The sequence below is a fragment of the Aulonocara sp. 'chitande type north' Nkhata Bay genome, linkage group LG13 (genome assembly GCF_057382095.1).
Source record: "Aulonocara sp. 'chitande type north' Nkhata Bay isolate Kocher_YH1m ecotype deep benthic linkage group LG13, A_spYH_male_GT1.1, whole genome shotgun sequence".
Lineage (NCBI taxonomy): Eukaryota > Metazoa > Chordata > Actinopteri > Cichliformes > Cichlidae > Aulonocara > Aulonocara sp. 'chitande type north' Nkhata Bay.
The window spans coordinates 14,103,557-14,125,602 of record NC_141356.1 but is presented as its reverse complement, the minus strand read 5'-3'; the positions used below and the strand labels follow the sequence as shown (position 1 = coordinate 14,125,602).

Below are 22,046 nucleotides of genomic sequence, written 5' to 3'. Positions count from 1 at the left end.
ACTGTACTCAACTTCGAATTGCAGCACATGTTATGTTGATCTGATAAAATGTGGGTGAGGGGTTTGTTAAAGTACAATCTCTGTCTGTAAACAAAAAAGTGCCAAAATTACCCGGTAAATTAAAAAAAAAATACAAAAAACCAAGGGGGTGGGGGGTTCAGGGCACGAGGCTTTTTTGGGGCTGCAGAATTTTGTACATGGATGTGAAAAGCCTCCAACTAAGTGGTACTTCTAATACACACACACACACACACACACACACACACACACACACACATATATATATATATATATATATAAAAAAAAAAAAACACCCAGCGCGCCCCTGCGGGCGGTTTATCCTTCAAGCTCGGGTCCTCTACCAGAGGCCTGGGAGCTTGAGGGTCCTGCGCAGTATCTTAGCTGTTCCCAGGACTGCGCTCTTCTGGACAGAGATCTCCGATGTTATTCCCGGGATCTGCTGGAGCCACTCGCCTAGCTTGGGAGTCACCGCACCTAGTGCTCCGATTACCACGGGGACCACCGTTACCTTCACCCTCCACATCCTCTCGAGCTCTTCTCTGAGCCCTTGGTATTTCTCCAGCTTCTCGTGTTCCTTCTTCCTGATATTGCTGTCATTCGGAACCGCTACATCGATCACTACGGCCGTCTTCTTCTGTTTGTCTACCACCACTATGTCCGGTTGGTTAGCCACCACCATTTTGTCCGTCTGTATCTGGAAGTCCCACAGGATCTTAGCTCGGTCATTCTCCACCACCCTTGGGGGCATCTCCCATTTTGACCTCGGGACTTCTAGGTTATACTCGGCACAGATGTTCCTGTACACTATGCCGGCCACTTGGTTATGGCGTTCCATGTATGCCTTGCCTGCTAGCATCTTGCACCCTGCTGTTATGTGCTGGATTGTCTCTGGGGCATCTTTACACAGCCTGCACCTGGGGTCTTGCCTGGTGTGATAGACCCCAGCCTCTATGGATCTTGTGCTCAGAGCTTGTTCTTGTGCTGCCATGATTAGTGCCTCTGTGCTGTCTTTCAGTCCAGCTTTGTCCAGCCACTGGTAGGATTTCTGGATATCAGCCACCTCCTCTATCTGCCGGTGGTACATACCGTGCAGGGGCCTGTCCTTCCATGATGGTTCCTCGTCTCCCTCCTCTTTCTTGGGTTTCTGCTGCCTGAGGTATTCACTGAGCACTCGGTCAGTTGGGGCCATCTTCCCAATGTATTCTTGGATGTTCCTTGTCTCATCCTGGACTGTGGTGCTGACACTCACCAGTCCCCGGCCCCCTTCCTTCCGCTTAGCGTACAGCCTCAGGGTGCTGGACTTGGGGTGAAACCCTCCATGCATGGTAAGGAGCTTTCTTGTCTTTATGTCAGTGGCTTCTATCTCCTGAATAGGATGAGGGACCTATGGATATATATATATATATATATATATATATATATATATATATACCAGTTTTAGTCATGTGTGCAAATTTCAGAGAGTTTTCAAGCAATTTAAGATGTTAAGAGGAAAAAAATGTGATTAATTTTGTAGGACATTTTTAATAAACACAGCAGTTTCATGAAGGCCCTAATAAAAGAATCAAAGTGCCTACAGGGTTAGCATAGAAGCTTTAGTAATGTTACTGATTTTAGCTGATTAGTGCTCAACTCAGGACTCTCTCTGAGCACAGTGTGTGCTTGGCATTAGGACTTCAGCTAACTATTTTTAATTACTTTCATTTCTTTTTTTGAATTAATAAAAATATATATATTAGTCCCGCAGAGCCCTGGGCAGGAGACAAGCTCGTGACTCTCCTGTTAGCTTGTTAGCTTTGTTGCCAGCATAGTTCTGCTCACGTTTACACTGTGCATAGATCTAATCGGCCAACATAATTGGAAACACTTTAAAGACACATTTAAAGAACTCCCTTCATTTTAGACATCTCTCCATTGAAATCTTTTGTCAGTTCTCGTCTATGTCAATGTTGTGATACAGTGGTCCAGTCTGTCTCCAAAGCTCTTATTTAGCTGTCAGTCTGTAATGTTATCGCACAGTCAGGATTTGTCCAAAAATGGTCAGCTCCACTTCCTGCTTGCCTTGCAGGGATTCCCCCCCCTGACAAAACACATCAGAAGATATTCAGAATTTTGGCATTAGGGTATTTTAGACGCTTTCCCTCCTGATTCCAATTAAGATAAAAGCACTTTCTCACTCTTGGGATCTTGGGGCCCACAGCTTAGTCATTTTGGGACTCTCCGCTTTGTGTGTGTGTGATTGTCTTCAGACTATTGCAGAGTGTTTAATGGCCCTCGATAAAGCAGGAGGTGGAAATATATTATTCACACCATCTGAAAACTCAGCCATTAACACAGAACTGCTGATGATGCTCCGAAGGATCCTGAAATCAGACCTCTTCAGTGCTGCGAGGAATTTACAGGCTCACTGTGAATTACTGCAAGGTGTCATGATAATGCTTTTGCTGTGAATGTTAATTTGCCTGCTTGAGATGAAAGGCACGCCTTGGCATTTTAAAATTCACGCTGTTTTCGCTCAACCTGTCCAATTACCAGTTTTTGTTTTAAATTTATCTTTACAAGGACATTTGGATTGAAAACAGCCTTGCTGATGGGCAGCTCATTGTGGTGTTCTCATGTGGCTGCTGAGTATGAAGTAGGAAAAAAGGAGAAAGTTTTTACCGCTGTAAAACAGAGTTGTACTCTCCAGGCTGACATGACACTGGTCTTCATATGTCTTCGTTTTCAGAAGTTATAACAAGTGTTTTGTCAAAATCTGTGTAATTTCCGTTGTGATTTGAGTTATTATGAAATGTATCTGATCAACTTCATTCAAAATATCTACAGGAGAGACAGGTGTGCTGGAAAGAACTCCACAAAAACAATTGTATGTTACCGGCAAAGTTTCAGTCATCCAGTCAAAGGATATTTGGCTAATGCAAACTTAACAATTTGTTAAATGGGGCCTTAAAAAAATGGTATTACTTTATGCCAGAAAAACCTTCTTTTTTCTTCTTTTTTTAGGGCTTTTTCATCTATTTTTTAAAAATATAACATTTATAGGAAACTATAAAATTACACTAAATAAACCTTTTTTTCAGTCCTTTGATGGTGTCTTTAATATAAATAGAAAGCCTCTCTTCTTCTTAAAAACAAGTCCTGATCTCCACCTCTTGGTGGCCCTGAAACAAATTCAATGCCACAGACGCAAAGGTCCCATTTAATATCATTGAAATGTGCTGCTAACAGCTTTACGTATGCATGGCCATGTATTTTTACAAATGCAGGTACTAAGGCTTGTTGTCACCCAAGAAGGCTTTTGACTTTGAAGGCAAATTTTGTTCCTTTTACCTCTTCTCATGGACTGTTATAAACTGCTAATACATGTGTTTGCTGAAAACTGGTTATTGAAAACAATTATCACCACAAGCCACGAGCGGTTGTTGTTAAAATAGAAGAAAAATCGTATTCATTTTTTAACCTTTTTCTGTTCCTCTCAGCTGGAACCATCTCAGGTGAGGAGATGCCCATCATAGCGAGGATGAACATTAAAGAGCACCGTGACAGTTTCTTGAGTGAAAAGTTTAACTTCAGACTTCACCACAACATCACCTTCTACGTGTATGTGTCCAACTTCAGCTGGCCAATCAAGATCCAGGTAAGGTTGCATGGATGCAGGGATGTGAAAAGTCAGGAGAGTTGGGAATGCTGTAACTTCATATTCATTTGACTTAGTAACTGACTGTAAGTCATGTAGACATGCCTTCAGATTTTTCTTTTTCTTTTATGATACATTTTCTGAACATTAAAAATCAGCAGTTTAGAAATGTGTTAGTAAAAAGATTAAAACGAATACTGAAACTAAAACACAACAACTCTGATTCTGAGTTAATGAGGTTATTATTGCAATTATTTTAAATTGACAATAATATTTCTGCTGTTTAATCTGCCATTGATACTGGATATGATGAAAATTATTAAGATGGTGTTCATTTTGAGGTCTGACTGTGATGCGTGCTGGGAACTCATCAGCTAGTCCTCCAACTTTAGCCTCAAAAGGCAGACATTGGAGCTAAAACTTCCTGTTTCATCCACCTACCGCTCTGGTGGACCTGCTACATTATCAGGTCTTTGAATCTATACCTTCAGTACAATATTGTGGCAAGCTGAGGAATCTTAACAACAAAGAACTCACCCAAAGGCTGAGCCTGTTATTCTACCCCAAGCAGAAAGGGGGGGGGGGTTTATTGAACAGTTCACTGTGTTATACTGTGCTTCAGAGGGTCAATAACCCCACACATGGACTCACTCATGGTGTAATATTTTCTCTTTCTATCAAAACAACAACTATCAGTGAATTTACACCAGAATATTAGCAGGAACGGTCATAAGTTACGTAGCCAAAACAAATGCAAGTACAGTTTAATCGTCTTAACTGGCAACACATGTTCCCAAGGCATGATGGGAGATAGCCGCTCCCAACACGTCACAATGTGCTATATCTCACAGCCACAGTTCTACTGTGTGTTGAGAGCACATTTTTCTTTTATATGTGCATAGTGTGGAGGATATCATAAGGCCTTGAGGGAATCCGATATAAAACACAGTATTTATGAGTGTTTTAAGTTGTAAATTGGTCAGATTTGACCCGAACATGACGGGAAGGTTAATCAGCACCGTCACATGTGTCTGCATTTGATGTGGAAGTCTGTGCTTCTTTTTGTTGCTACTGGGCCTAGAACAGGATTTACATCAGGAACATCTCCTGAGCAGGACTAGTTTGTGGGTGGCATATGAAATAAAATGCACATGAGTAACTCCCACCATTCCCTTTGGCCCCAGTTGCACCTCAGCCATGTGGGTTGGCTCATGTGTTGGCAAGACGACCATTCAGTCCCACCATTTTTGACAACCACATTTCTCATTATGAATTTATAGAAAACATGTTTTTATATTTTCTGCAGAGGACAATAAGCAAGAGGTTGAAAAAAAATGCATTTTTTTTTCTAGTAAGCATTGAAAACAGATCAGGCAGACCTGAAGATCAAAAAGTTTGTGCAAAATTGTTGTCTGATGACAATTGATGGTTTAGTATTTTAGTAAATGGACTCGCTCTTTTGTTTGCCACCTGGTGAGCGTGCTCAAACATGAAGGGTCAGTAGAACTCAAACTGATTACAACCACAAAACTAAAGCTTCATGTACTATAATCTTGTTTGTTAAATACACATTCCCACTGTTCATATGCAGATATGTGTTTTTTGAGACAAAGTGTGATGTAACAGAAAGGATGCTTGAAGTTGACTTTGTTTGGATCTCAAACAAGAAAAAAAAGAAAAGGTTCATTGTTCAGTTGTTTTCATTTTTTTAGTCATCTATAAAAGTGTGTTGCACAAGTTCTCTGCATTTAATTATATTTTGAACGTGGTATTATTGAAAAGAATAACTTCTGTCCACACTTTAAATCAGTTTAGCTTTGGGAATCATAAACTTAATCAATCAATGAATAACACAATGCATCATGCAAAATCTGAAATGATTGAGTCATTCTGTCATGTTTAACTACACAGAGACCAAAGTTCACAAAAGTAAAAACATGTATTGTTTTCTTTTGTCTCTGATAATCTAACATCTACTGGGACTGTGTCTACCTCACATGCTTTGCTTACACACCATATGCTGCAGATATGCAAGCCGAGAGTTTGACAAGCATCAGTTTCCAAAGGCTCAGGAAACAAAGGTTTATTACAATATTACAATATTGCTCTCTGGGGACTTGTGGGTAAGTTAAAAGAAGCTATTAATTACTCATTATAAATCCAAATAAAACAGTTTTTGGATGGACCCATTTAAGTCGCAATCATTTAAAGATTCTTGAAGATTTAAAGTGTTGGGAAATATAATGTCTAAGGACTTCACAGCCATTGTGTTGAAACGTGTGCCTGAGTGAGTCAGTAACAGTGTTCGGAAGAAAATGTTAAAACACAAAGTATGCCTCGTGATGATGATCACCATCATTCCCAGTTTTCAGGAGCTGTCTCCCTGCAAAACATATAGCCCCGACAGGACATTGAGCATAAACTATTCTGAAAAGTGTTTGGCAAATCTACTATCACATTTAATGATCTGTGAGTTTTCCAGTGTCTCTCCATCAATTATGCAGCACCGGATTAAATCTCCAGGCGGCAGCCGCACACACTGAATATTCACACTCCAGCCTTATGATCCATTAAATTGAAGTAGACTTTTAGTGGTGATATTTTAAAATGACTGTCGTCATGCAGGTTCTGGAGTGTGGGCTGATGAACGGTGTCAAGAAGTGAAAGAACGGAGAAATTAGGGCAGAGTGATGACGGGTAGGATAGCTAACTGATGTTGAGACTATCTTACAGTCACAATGTCCAGTGCTGAGGAATTGGAGACATTTTAATTGACAGACTGGGGAAGACGGACAGCAGGTCGAGAAACAGCTGAGGATGGAGGGTTGGATGAGGAGATGCATGCAAAACTACAGTAGCTCTAATTTTTGTTAACTCATTCATTCATATAGTGCTTACTGCAAATGGGGGGCTTTGAGAATCGTAGGGAACCTTGTTATCAGTGCATGATTATCTGCTTATAAGTTGATTAAAAAAAGACCCTTAATGAAGATTTAGCAATAGGAATGAAGTAGTTAAAATCAGTAAATCTACATGTGATACTATTAGAGGAAGCTCAAGGCATTTGTTAATGTTCTTAAACAGACTGTAACTGTAGGATTGAATTGACTGAGCTTCAACAGAGAAGAAGCTTAAAACAAAAAAAAACTTTTCCTCACCTAATTCACCTAATGAAATATAAATTTTATATTATCAAACCATTTATTTATCACATTATTGAATCTTTTTTTGTTTTCATCAGCCCACTGCTGAATATGATATGAAGCACGCCATATTAACTTCTAATTGTTCTTTCTTTCTGAGGGTTTGATGTATAAAGTACATTTTAAGCGCACATGGATCAGTAACACAACCCCAGTCGGCTTGTGTTATCAGAGTCGTTTGGTGTGTGTAAAAGTCAAAGTTTAGTGCAGAGTGTTCTGTACCTCATTATGGGTCATTTGTCCATCGATCGCTCCCCTCATATGCATTTCCCATTAATGGTACATTATCAAAGCTCCATATATCTGCTGGTGGAAAGGTGATAGGCTTCCTCTTGGTAATTATCATATCTCGCCACCATGTCAGCCAGGCTCGTGTGTAACATGAGAAGCATGCGGCGTCCGGTCCTGTGACCTTGGTGGCTTCTGATGATGGAGTAGGGCGAGTTTGAGAAATTGTCCTGAGAATTGATAATGACCTGGCCTGATATATTTGATTTAATAGAGCTGGGTACACGCACACACACACACACGTACATGCGAGTCACATGATAGCAAATGGAGTGACGGCACAAAGGGGCAACACAAGAAAACAACAAATCTAGAGGTACCTGCTTGATTGTCAGGAAATGTAGAATTTGCTAGAGGGAACGATTGCAAGGCCACCCCTCTAACCTTGGGTCGTGAGCTCCCATCAGCTCCCGTCTATTTGTTTTGAATTTAAAAATCCTAATATCTGTGTTAAAAAAACGTTTTTCTCATTCACGGGCACTGGCTTTTATAATGTCAGGGATGCAGTGATCCAGCAATAGTGATAAACTAATAAATTTAGCAGGTGCTACAGAATATTTACAGACATTGCAGGAAGATATAATTCTGTTAAAGTTAACCTGGCTTACTCTGTTTGACCTTTTAGCTGTGTGCACTGCTGGCAGCATGAGTTGACACCAAAAGTGACGTTATCTTTTGTGGCAGTGAAACACAAATAAACACTATGATCCAGTGTCTCACTTCACATGGCTTTGATGTTGGCTCCTCCTCGACTTCATATTGAGCCCCGGGCCAATAAGACTGCGGGCCAGCTGAAGTCTGTCATTCAGAAGCTGTTACACAGACTCAGGGCACAACCTTACATGTAACCTTTTCTCATTCAAAAACAACCTATGTAAAAAAATAAAATAAATAAATATTGAAAATATCTGTGGCAAACTATTGTGGCCTTACAGTGTTTCCCTCACAGGATCTTGATATTGGCTGAGAATTGAGAGCTGGATGCGGAACAGATTTTTATTAGATGATATTCCCCCTTAGCTTTAGCTCCTCTGCACTCATCTCATATTTTTATGTATTTTATGTCATATGTAACTCCATCCATCGGTACCTACATACATCCTCTGTCATGTATCTGGGTCCAGTTTGTGGGGGCAACAGTCTAAGCAGAGATGCCCAGTTTTCCCTTCAAGTGGCCAATTGCTCCAGTTCTTCTGCAGGGAAACTGAGAAGGCTCCAAGACAAGCCAAAAGATATAATCCCTCGAAGTGCTCTGGGTCTATCCCGGCCACCTCGCAGTATGACTTGCCTGAAACACCCGAACAGGCATCCAACTCAGATGCCTGTTCGGGAATCTGATTAGGGTACTTTCAGGGTGAGAGAATACAAACATGGAGGAGGAAGATGGCATAATGGGTTTTCATTAAATGTGTGTGTGTCTGCTTTTTCAGATCCAACACTTTGCAAATGCTGAATTTCTCTCTCTTTGATTAAACAAACTTAAGTCAGAGATAATAAAATTATATGTTGCATCTGCAAATACAGATGCAACAAATCCCAAGAAAATACAGACCATCACTCTAATTTGTTCATTTGACACCATTTTTTCCCATAAAGTAGGACTGGCCTGGTTTTGTTTCTAATCAGAAAATCATGTTTTATTGATTGGGCACACAAACATTGTTGGAACATGACCCAGTTTCTCTCCATCTTTTCTTTTCATTTGTTTGTTTTGAAAGAACAACTAATTTAGCCAGAAGTTCTATAACTCAACATCATAACTGTGTCTAATTTGAACATCTCTGTTTGTAATTTAGCAGAAAAAGTTATTTTAACAGCGAAGGCTTTGTAATATTGCTTAAATTAACAGACGTGTGTTTCCATTTTTCAAAAACACTAAATTGGAATCGATGACAGGAAAATTAGCTGTAAAAAGAGCTTGTTCTGTACATCTGCTTCCCTGCTGCATCGCTCCATGCATTGCAGCTTATACGCCAGTTGATTAAAAGCCTTCTGTCAGAGGTGAGCAGCCATTTTGTTGCAGAGGAACTCAGGGCTGTGATAATTTGATTTGCTGCGCAGTGCTCGGTCACTCATCGTCTGTGCCATTATTGAAAAGGATGCCTCTTCTAATCAGATATCCGCCACACACACAAACACCCTCTCTGATCAGTCAGTTGCAAAGTATCCATTATTGGATTAAAACAGAAGCCTAAATGGTTAACTGTCTGACCATCACACACACACACACACACACACACACACACACACACACACACACACACACACACACACACACGACAAAGGATGATTGAAAGCACATCTATCTGATGCATCTCATTGAAGCAGTATCACATTTCATAGGCTAGAACAGAAGTCAAGAGGCACGGTGCTACACATGTAACCAGAAAGGAAGTCATCATCAGTCATCAACACAAATTAGGTTGGTTACAGAATAGATACATGTGTAGCATGCGTGTGCGGGAAATGGTCACCTGACATTTATAACAGCAACATTTAGTGACCAAAATCAATGTATTTAATCAATCATCTGATCAGTAAAGCTAAGTCAATTTAAATATTTTCTCAAGACATTTGCAGGTTTAACTTTTAATTCAGAGATAATATTTGAAATATTAAATTGTAACTAAATAGTTCAAATATTTGAAACAGAAGTCCTGACTGTTCTGTTATTTGGGGTTTTTACTGCAGTTTGTTGCTGGTGTTTGAGCTGTAGATTAATGCATGAGCGTGCCTTAAGCACCTGTTTAAAGAAGACTGCATCTGTGAGCTCTCCTAACAAGTGCACACATATGGTAGAGCAGGACTCATTTGCATAACATGTAGGTGGAAGCAGCACTTGGCAACTGCTTCACTTTGGTCATTAGGTTCTTATGAATATTCAAATACTGAGGGAGCATGCACTGTAAACACATCGCTTTTCGTTTAACATGGTGATATTAGCATGTGTACATGATTTCTATATGCTTCATAAGCAACTCTCAATTTCATTTTATAATTGAGCACTGTCTCACTGCTTTGGGCTGTTATAAAGCTTTAAACCCTAAAACTAATATAGAGTTGTATGAAATAGTTTTAGCATATTTATTTCTCACTTAGACTATTTTTGTACCAGATGTACAGGAGACATGTATGTGTGGATGTAAGAAATATTTCCCAACATATTGATTGTTTTAATGGATTTCCATACTCATTTTACAAATACCTTCAGAATTTCGTTTTTAAATATACTGTACTACACTTAAGCTGGTTTTATAGTTTAAATTACTATTAATATTACTTTAGTAAATAGCACTTAGGTGGGGAGTAGGATTCCTCTTTTAATACTCTTAATACACTAAAATCGAGCATACAGGCCAGTGAATATTTTAAAGTCAAGTGAGCTAATGCAAATAGATAAGATGACTGCACAGCCAGCCACTATCAGCAGATTGGTAAAGCCTCCAGATACTGTACATCTGCAAGCCGCTTTGAAACCCTACTCCACACCTCCTTTTTTATGCTGTATTTGACTCAATCACTGACAAATGTGTTGGTACTGGTGCCTGTTCAGTGCTCCACAGGTTTCTTTCTGCTGCTCTTACTCTGCTTTATGCTTCCCGCATGCATATTTACAAGGGCAGTTAGGGAGATGAAATATGTACTTAACTTTCTGACTGTTGAACAATATTTTTATTTCAGTCTTTAAAAATACCCTTGCTATATTGCTCAAGGTTGATATTTGTTATGATAAACATAGTGGCTAAACTCAAATACGTTGCATATATTAAACATAAAAAGAGACCTTTGATTTGGATCTTAATACACAATCTCTCTGCTTGTCTGTTAACTCCCCTACACAATCACTTGCGCAACCAAACTTGACACACAGGTACATCTTAGGCTTCTGAGGATCGGCTATCTAACAACATTGTGCTGCCTAGCAACCACCTATGAATTGATTAAATGGTATATTTGTAATGTTTATGCATGTATAACAACTTAATAAAAGTGCTGCCATTTTAATTGCATGAGTATCTAATTTATAGCCACAAAACATTATCAGTTATGATAACTGATGATGCCATCACTTTGCCTGGCACCCACCTAATAGACTAAAACGACTTTTCCATAGTAGGGCTTATGAATGTAGTAGCACACATATTTTTTAGACAGAGAATGGTTGGCAAATTATCAAAATTATCAATTAATCATAGATATTTAATTATGCATATTCACTTTTTTCTGGATATTAGCAAACAGTCACTCTGTTCAGTGTTATCTTCAATACTGATCCCTTTGTTTTGTTGCTTTTCTCAGTGTGATTAAGTTATCAGTTTGCCAGAAACACAAACAAACCACTGTTGTAGTATTTCCATGAACTAGTTTTTATAATTAAAAGGCCCCAATTGCTGGTTTGAGTGAACAATTTATTCTTCTTTGGCTTTGTAGAAAAAGATTCCCAAAAATGCGCACCACATTGAGGCCTTCCTCATCATTACTGCCTGAAGTCTGTGTCAAACATGAGTTCCAAAGTTTCCACTTACTGTTTTCAGCTGCTATAGGTTTGAGTATCTATCAGGGTCTCTGTGTTATAAAGTAGTTTCCCGATGATGGACTGTTTCTTTCAGTTAATATGAACCATAGTTCCACTGCCCTGCAGCCTTGATGAAGATTAAGTGAGAAAAGTTCCTCAGCTGCTCTTTTCCATCTTCTTTTCCTTCTGTACTTTCTGTATACTCATTTCCTCCTCCTCCCCCCCCCCCTCTTTCGGTGCACCCCTTTCTATTTTTCTCCTTTTCCTTTTACCTTCCTGTATTGATTAGCTAAGCACTTTCTTTTATTCCACGTTTTAACAAGCAGCCCTTGGTTCAGGGTTAGGGAAATCAAAGGCAGCCCACTGCTGTCACAGCTCTTAAGCTTGTCCCCAGAGGGCCACCGGAGTCCCTTCATAATGACTGGATTGTAGCACTGGAGTCCTTGGAGCCCTCTTTATGTCATTCCTGTTCTTCTCATTTTTTACTCCTCCCTCCCAGTCCTTCCTCTCACTCTCACTCTCTTCTCTGGTAATTGCAGTTCTGACTAGCCGGTTGACCCCTGACCTTCAAACAATTACATTCTATCATGTGTTTGTGCTGTGATGTGTGGGTTGTTTCAGTGTTTATTGTCTGAGTTTTGGAGAATTCCCTTCTGTAGTATTTTTTCTGACCCATTCTCCCTGCTGTATTTCCTGTAGCTGCAGTTTCTGTTAGGACCAAGTCTGCTCCAGCAGCACTCACCGTACTGTTTCAAAGCTTTGTTATATCGCAATAGAAACATCAGTTCTTCTTATGTTATAGTCATTTAAATCCGTAAGTGAAATATACTGAGGCATCTCTTTTATTCTAAATCATTGTTCGGTGTATATGAATTCGATCTTTTTCCTGAATCCTTCATCTTTTTCTTTTTTAACTTGAGGTATGTCTGAAACTCATTTGAAAATTCTCGTAAAAATTTTCTGTAATTTTTGAAATGTTTGTTTGAGCGAACTCCAACAATAAATGCACAACTATTTTGACAGTGCTATGTGTGCTTGTGCCACACCCCCACAGTGTATTATTGCAGCTTTGTAGAATAGTTTGCTAATGTTAACAACATAGCACTCCACCCTTCTTGTTCAAAACACCAATAACATGGCATTGGCCAAAATGCTGATGTTAAGGCTTTAAAATGAGCCGAAAACTAGTTGGTGATGTCACTGTAGCTATGTCCATTTTGTTGAAGTTAAATTCACTGATTCTGTTGTGAAAAACAGAATCTGTTTTATTATTATTATTATTATTATTATTATTATTATTATTATTATTACAACAGCTGCAGTATATTAAACTAAAACCACTAACCTCAGTAGAGCTGTTTCCTACATCAAAACTATGAACGGGCTTAAAAAAACTATGTAGCAATAAATAATTCAACATGCAAAGCACACAGGAGCACTTTCCATTCCATAAATAGCATATACTGTGGTGACTCATGTAATCGCTCTTTTTCAATGTAAATTTCACTAACGATGTCTAATCTTTCAGGAGTGCAGTACTTACCATTACAGTATCTGACATTGATTTGTCTTAAGCCCTTTTTGGATGGGATTATTGTTCCCTGGGGGCCTCATGTGATTGAGAAATTACCCGTCCCACTATCTCTGTAGGTTCTCAGTCATCCAGATCATGGTAGTTTTGAGATCTTGAGAAATAAAAGAAGGAAACTGGACTTCCTATATTAGTCCTGTGTTAGAATCCCTTTATTAGAAGTACAGTTACTATTTATTTTCTATCACTCCTGCTCCAACCAGCTGTTTCATATGTTAGTTTCGCAGATTCAGTTCATTTCAATTCAATATAGCGCCAAATCACAAGAACAGTCACCTCAAGGCACTTTATATTGTAAGGTAGACCCTACAATAATACACAATACATATGAAGAACAACCCCACAATCATATGACCCCGTATGAGTAAGCACTGTGGCAACAGTGGGAAGGAAAAACTCCCTTTTAACAGGAAGAAACCTCCGACAAAACCAGGCTCAGGGAGGGGCGGGGCCATCTGCTGCAACCGATTGGGGTGAGAGAAGGAAGACAGGATAAAGACATGCTGTGGAAGAGAGCCAGAGATTTATAAGAAGTATGATTCAAAGCAGAGAGGTCTATTAACACATAGTGCATGAGAAAGGTGACTGACTGACATAGTATTTATAAAGTGTGTTTTACTCAGATGTACTGTCATCACTAGTCAACAACTAGACCTAAAGTCAACCTAAAGGCTGTTGGGCCTGTTCACAGTAAGGACACTGTCATTTATGTTATCCATCTCATTTCCTTTGACAGTTTGCTCCTCTCCATGCTGTACAGAAGCAGAAAACCTAGATTTGTACCAAAAGGTTTCCCAACTTTCCTTTTTAATGACAAAGCATCACTTTAAAACACACACAAAGATGTTCATTCAGAACATCGTTCCTACAAAAAATATAGGAAAAAAGGCAACATCACCAAGATGTGACATTGTCTTGGTGAATGAGGCTAAAATTGTCACAGGACATTTGTCTTTGATGCGATTTTATTGACATGGCTTTTATTGCTAAGGATTGATATTGAAAATGACTTACTACAGGTCTCCATAAAATAATTACATCATGTAAAGAATGGTAGCAGGATAACAACATGGTTATACAAATAGTTTAGGGCACTTTCTTATATGCATCAGTTCTGTGTTTAAAAAATGCTGCAAGTTACACCATGGCAAACTCCCAAACGATAAGTGTGCACAGGTCTTTGCTGCCAAAATCTAAATGCCAGTATTGCTGTACACCACTCTGCAGTTTTTACTTAAAGCATATAAAACCTGTCAAGAGACACAGTTAAGTTTGCTTTGAAGAAACCAGCAAAAACAGTAGCTTGAAAACGACCATAGAATTATCTCCTCTGTATCTCAGTAAGAGTTGCACAAATATAGTGCATTTCTTGTCACTATTGAAATGAATTAAGTTATACTTAAATTGTCCAAATTATACTTGTCTGATGGTAATTTGCTCATTCTATGTATGTGCACATTAAGCTTGCATTATGTGTTTGTCCTCGTGTTAGATTCTCGTTTGTGGCTCTGCAGTGGTGTGTGCTGGGATGAAAAGGGTGTGGTCTAAACATCTTATTGATTATAGTTGTTTAACGACTGCAGTTGTTGTAAATTGAAATGATGGTAGTTGGCTGGAGCTGGTATGGGACTCATGAGTGCGGGAGAGAAAAATTAAGAGCAGTTTAAACTTACTGCATTAAGTGCAGCGATCATAATTTGTCCACTGTGCAAGTTTGTGTTTGTGTTTGTTTTGTTGCATTTGTTTTTCAGTGTACAGGATGTTTATCCATTGTTTGACAGTAAATGTGTGCTTTTTTTTTGTTTGTTTTTTGTTTTGTTCTTTTACCTTGTTGCAGTATGTGTGTACACTCATAATAACTCTTTATATTGTCAGGGGGGAATGATGTAAACTGCTGCAGTAGAAGCCTGAATGCAAAGCCAGGCTCTTTTCTCCCTGATGCCTGTATTAATGCTGTGTCCCACTGGACCAAAATCAGCTTTTCTGCAGCTTTTTCACTGTCAGGCCATTTTACCTGCTGCACAAGTGCTGGTAAACCTCTTAAGCTCATTCTGCCCCATTTCTTTCCCTCTTCCCTCCCAAGTAGTCTCAAAGGATTCACCAAAGACAAAGACGCAGCCTCTTTGACTATTAGGGCCATTTAAAGGTATCCCCATGTTGAACATGGCTGAAATACAGTGCCGTTATTTTGATGCGTCCCATCAGTATTTATTTTATAATTTACAACCCCAGTTAGCTGCAGTGGTTTAATGTTTTTAAATTCATTTTTCACAGTCTACTGTGTGCTACTACTCAGTGCTACTAAGTACATAAGTGGTTTTGCCTGTACCTCTTTTATATTATCTTAAAGTTTCATGAGAGAAAGTGTAAGATTTTGACACCTTTGAAAGACAATTAGTACAAAATGAAAGACTTTTCGCCTCTTAACGTAAAAATGAAAAAGAATGAGAAAGTGCGGGTCTGTCTAGCATAGGATGATTTCTTATTAAACTACTGATGCGCATTTAAAGACATCTAAAGTTTAATTGTTAAGAATTTATCAGATTCTAAAGTTAGCTTTTAATTTCAAGAGAAACTCTGAGGGCAACATGTCCTCATAGTAATTAGATGTCATAGTCTCTCCTCGGATATCTTTTTTTTGTTCCAATACACTTAATATCAAAAGCATAAGCTGTCCTTATAAACATAATTTACTTTACAGTTGGAAGAAGTGATATTTCTTCATGAATGACACATTTGTTATTTATATAATATGGTTTGATCTTCATCTACATGTGAGTCACACTTTTATGCACAAACTCACTCAACAAATAAACAAAAACACAGGTCTCAGATGTTCTAGTTAAGGAGGTAAGACAATGTTTTAGTTGAGCTCCTATAAAGAAACACATACTGATAAAGTACGCTCTTCTCAAGAGGATTGGTTGGTATGAACTATGCCTTGTTCACAACAACTTTCTTAGGGCCTTAATATAATCATTATGTAATATCCTGGAGGTTTGAAAATGCAAAGAAAGCTATTCTAAAGACATAGGCGTTCATTAATCCACAATAAGACAAACAGTTTACAAATGGAAGAAATGTTGGGCTGTTGCTATTCTGTATACGGGTGAAGCTCTGTGGATGGTGAAGGAGAATTTGAAGTTTTTGGCAAAAATGCACAAAGTTCCTTTAAGAAAAGAGACACTGCCAAAAACTGACTGAGAAGCATGGTGGATGCAGCATCATGGAATAGTTGTTTGGCTGTCTTGCAATCACTGTGGGATCAAAGAATTAGAAATGACATTAGGACATGTTGCACAAGAACATCTGGGCAGCAGTTCCTTAAGCTTATGAGCGCATTCTGTAGGTGATCTAATTAACCTTCCTGCCTTCTTGGGACCTTTTTGTGCCACTGCTATGTGTTAAATGGCTGCCATTTCCACTGTGTTCAGTGGAATATAACCAAACTTGCCACAGGATAGTTTTTACCTGTCAATGTTAATATTCCAGTGTGAATTCCTTAAATCAGCCTAAAATGGCTGAGCAGCAGAAATCCCCACACCCATCACCCTGGGGACCATTTTCTGCCCATTGATTTCCATTATAAACGCTATTTTTCAACCCCAAATTATCATCATATGATTTTATTTTTTCTTCTTTTCTTGGATGTCAATGAAGACTCAGGGCCTTGAAGTTTTAATTTTTAAATTGCAAAAAAAATGCAAAAAAAATAATGGCAGGTCAAAATGTATGTTGGTGCCAATCTTTGGTCCATCTAAAGGCCTACTTATAATGACAATCACATATTACTTCAACTGGTTTTTTGTGGAAATATTTAGTTTCGTTTTTTGGTTTTTGGGGCTTATAACACAGGGCGCTCATGTAATAACACTGGGATTTGAAGGGTTAAAACAACGAAAATATAATTAAAACTTTACATGAATATTTCAGGGAGAAGTCGTTTTACAAGGTTGGCTAATTTAAAGTGGAATAAAATATGGATATATGGTCTTTTTATGGCGTGGCTGAGAATGGTCCCTAGGGTGATGGGTGTGAGTTTTTTAAAGGATGGCAGGAGGGTTAAACAATAAACCAAACCAAAGTAAATATTCAACAGAGTGCTTGAGAGAGAACTAAATTTAAGTTTTGGAAACTCCAAAGCAAGTCACTAACTTTTACCTAATTTAGACGTCTGTGGAAATGCCTGCTGTGTGCCATCAAGACATCAGTTGATGATGTGGAAGTGTCAGAAGCAATTTTAGGCTAAATCTAATGAAGGCTATTGCTGTTAAAAGAGGACCTAAAGGTTTCAAGGCTACAATTTGCATTTGTTCAGTAAAACCATTAAAAAAAGCTTTTTATTTATGTTAATGTCAAAATAGCAGCAAATACAAACACATTACGTGTTGAGGTGTTGAAAAAAACTCCTTTGTGAAAAGGTTTTTAATTGGCAGTCATCTTAGTGGGACTTTGACAAATCAATTGTTGTTTGGTCTGCTGCTGTGCAACTTTTCAGTTCTCCATTCTTGTATTTTCGTAACCAAGAATGCTCACTTTCTTAAATGTAACCATATTTTAAATGAGTGGATAAGACATTGGGAAACACCATTAGTAACAGTCATACTGGTTGAGCTTGGAAGAAACTGACAGGTAATCAGTTTTCCTGTGAAGCAGACCTCCTAATTGAATTACTCCATTTAATTACTAAATGGATCAAAGCTCTAAGATGGTCATTACAATTCTTAGACTTTACTCTTAGTTTTCTACGAAACAATAGCAGTGATTTTGCTCAGTGCACTGGCACACCAATACTTGCTCTAAGATGATGACTACTACTTTTCCCCAGTACTTCTGTACTGGTTGTGCTGCTGGCATGAAATCATAAGTGAAAACAAACAAACCACCAACCAGTAGCCGTCAGTAAATTTGTGCTGTTGAGAGTTTTACTTTTGTACACCAATATTCCTTTTGTTTTTTTGTTTTTTAAATTATCCTCATTAACCGCTCGTCTTTGGTTGACTTGGTCATTTGGTCATTTATCTTAGAGCATTGATCCATATGAGGAGTCTTTGTGCCTTCTAACTGTAACTGAAATATCAGCTTTTTGTTGTCCCTGCAGGACAGGAAAGTGAATGGAAAATCAATTATTTTTGTAATAAATAATCCTCTTAACATGATGGATTTGAGACATAGACTGCAGTGGCTTTTCAAGAGTTTTCATATCTGAGAGCCAAAACTGTACTCTGAAGCCAGAAGGCACATCTTACATAGACACAGAAAAACACACAGTAAACTCACACAACTGTTCATAAACACGGATTGTATTGAGTTACAGAGTGAGGGATGAGATGAGGTGAGAGGTGAGGATGGCTTTCATGCTGTTAGGAATATGTGTGGGTGTGTATGCTGATGAAACGAGTGGAAATATAGATAATACATCTTTTAATATTGCAAAAACAGTACAAAAATGTGGCTCATTTAAACATGCACAAACTAGATGAAGTTTTTGGCCACTTTAAAAAGGGCATATCATATTTTTTTAACTTTATGAGCCTTAATTAGTATAGCAGACATTGGAAACATAGTAAATTGGAAGCTTGGGTTTCCACAAGCAATAAAGAAACATTGTTTGATAATCAGCCAGGATGTTGTATTCACTAATATGGAATTGTGCTTTTCTTTACTGAAATATAGAATAATCTGTTAAAGTTAAACCAGTTAATATCTGCATGGTTGAAGACAAGCGGAAAAATCAATTACCAATAATTACAATAAATACACAGTGTGCATTGACTGAGTCGACATGTTTTATATCTGTGGCTTTGAACACCAGAGTGTCACACACTGCACCAGCATCCCAGAACAGAGAACATGATGGATGATGCAGCCAGTTGATTTAGTGGAGCTATAGCATGCAGTAGGTTTGTCAAATTTCAATTGTTGAACAAAGTGCTGCAGAATACCGAAGAACACAAAAGGCCAGAAGCTTTTAGTCACAGGCTAATCTTATAATAACCTGCAACCCATACGGTGGTGCATCACATTGTATTCTTTGTGTTTGTGTCATGTTTGAATGTAAAAGGCAGGAATAAAACCAATGGTTTTTTGTAAGAGGTCTGAATGCTGGCCTTGGATAAAGAAAGATGTTTAACAGATACTGTTTTAGTTTCCAGTGTTCTGTAAAAGGAGCAATAAAAAAGCAGTGCAGTGACTTGTGTCGATTTTAGTCTGTGTTGTTCTTACATTTGCAGGAAGAAGTTTTGTTGGAAAAAGTTCCAATCACAAATGGGAGGAGAAGAAAATCAGCATTTTAACTGCTGTTCAAAGGTCATATAGAGGCAAAAAGTCAAACTTGTACATTTTGCACTAACCTCTTGCACTCTCTTTCCCTTTCTTGTCTTGTCTCAGATTGCTTTCTCTCAGCACAACAGCATCATGGACCTGGTGCAGTTCTTCGTTACCTTCTTCAGGTAAGTTTTTTTTTTTTTTTATTGTTATATTTACTTATTTACTGACTCTTTCATGCCGAGCACCTTGTAGGGCTTTTGCTGCTCAGTGGTTCAGCTCCCAGAAGATCTTTGCTCAACTGAGCTCTAACCTGAAGTCACAAAGTTACAGTAGGAGGCAGCAGCCTCAGGAAAGACACTTCACCCTCAGCAGCTGTGTTACCTTCTGCAGGAGAAGTGTGGGTTGCTAAGAAAGAGCATGGATGCACAATTGATTGAAACATAATTTTATCTTGAAGAAAACCTGCAGGATTAATAAGATGAAGGGTTTTGTTTGTATAATGTATAAAGTTGCTGTGCTTGCTCTTAAAAGAATCATTTCGAAATCTTAATACTTAAAAAATTTAGGTTTCATGAAACAAAAAACTTTAAAAAGTATCCAAATGAGTTGCTTTGACCTGCAAATCAGCTAATTAGTGGGCTCCCAATCTTTGAAAAACCAGTGCATTATTAATAAGCTCATAAGAATTTTATAGTTGTTTTTCATACCTTCTCACTCACTTGAATTGAAGAAAATATATGAATTTCATATCTAAACTCAAAATGCTGAAACCTAAGAATCCAGTGAAATTAACTATGAGTTTTTCCTTACTATATTTGTTATGTTTCTCTTATTATAATAAAGCCATCATAGCAAGTGAGGAAACTTTCACTAAAAGATTAATTTATATAGTAATATTTATGACATACTTGCCCTTGGTATACTTTTTATTGCATACGTGTAAGAAGACTATAAGTGTACACTATTTGTGTCCAGATGGTTGATTCTTCATAGTCTTTAATCATCTCTGGGTTGTTAAAAAACACATTATAAATACAATAATAGTGGTTATAACAATGACGATAAACAGCTAAATAAAACACGAAGAAATGAATGTAGGTTTGTTAACAGCTCACGTACCTTGTAGTTCACTAGTGCACATGCATGTCTTTTTAAAGTAACCGGTCATCAACAGCCATCAAGTTGAGAATCACAGCTTCTGGGATATTACCGAGCACTTCCATTCAGTGCAATTCTTTCCTTCTAAAATTAAGTTTTTCAAGGCTAAGTGTAAAAAGAGTGACCAGAGCCACAGAAATAACTCGTCATTTCCTTTTCTAGTTGCATTATAGTCTTTCATGTGGGAGAGTATTAAAGATTTCCCACTACCAAATTACCAGTACTTGGATGACAAGCTTTGATCCAACTGTGTAAAATAGACTTTCTGGCAACTCTCTAGAGGGTAGGCCTAAGAGGAATCATCTTTTGTATTGCTTAATTTATTTTTTATTTTCCACTAAGTTCCAGGAAATCCTAAGAACCTGGAAATCAATTTACTCCCCAGAAGCAGCAAAAATATGTTCGCCTCTCAGAATGCCACTTAATGCACAGATGAGGTTTTACCATGTTTAACTATATACCTTGATGATATTTGACATGTGTTTGTTCAGACAGTTTGAACTGAAACAAATGCAAACATACATATAAATAAAGTGTATATGTAGGCGATCGTGGCTCAAGTGTTGGGTGTTCGTCTTGTAATCGGAAGGTTGCCGGTTCGAGCCCCGGCTCGGACAGTCGCGGTCGTTGTGTCCTTGGGCAAGACACTTCACCTACCGCCTACTGGTGATGGCCAGAGGGGCCGATGGCGCGATATGGCAGCCTCGCTTCTGTCAGTCTGCCCCAGGGCAGCTGTGGCTACAACTGTAGCTTGCCTTCACCAGTGTATGAATGTGAGAGTGGTATTGTAAAGCGCTTTGAGGGGGTCCCAAAAAGCGCTATATAAATGCAATCCATTATTATTATTATTATTATTATTATGAGAAAAAAACAGAATTTATATAATTCTAATGAGTTTGGGAATCAATATTTGATATGATCACCTTTATTTTTCAACATCGCCTGAAATCTTTTTGGCAAATTTTCATAATTCCATTAATTCTGACAAGATCCCCAACACTACTGCCTCAAATGCAACCCCAAACCATGACAGAGCCTCCTCTACATGCTTTACAAATGGTTGTCATAATCAGTGCTGTACCTCTCTCCTGACCTACTCCAGGAACCAAAATTTTCTGATTTGGATTAATCACTCCATCAGATCTGTTGCCACTGATCTTCATTCCAGGTCTTGTGTAGTTTGCCATACCCCACTTTTTTCCTCTCCATTTCTCTTCCTTATGAACTTCTTGACAGCCACGTTTCCACTGAGATTTTGGCAAACAGTAGATGGATCAACCAGGTGCCAAGGACCAGGTGCATCGCTTAGGCCCTGTGTCACATCTTTGCTGGATTTGTTTTCCAATTTCTTAAGGACAAGAC

At 38.4% G+C, this 22,046-nt stretch overlaps 1 protein-coding gene across 2 annotated transcripts in view; it reads left to right on the top strand.

Moving 5' to 3' along the window:
* Positions 1–22,046, top strand: part of atrnl1a (attractin-like 1a) — a 329,857-nt gene that overhangs the window by 157,942 nt on the left and 149,869 nt on the right. For both annotated transcript variants that reach the window (XM_086258788.1, XM_086258787.1), the window contains 2 exons: positions 3,501–3,658; positions 19,647–19,708. In XM_086258788.1, coding sequence (XP_086114914.1) covers positions 3,501–3,658; positions 19,647–19,708 — 220 coding nt within the window. The remainder of the gene's footprint in view (positions 1–3,500; positions 3,659–19,646; positions 19,709–22,046) is intronic.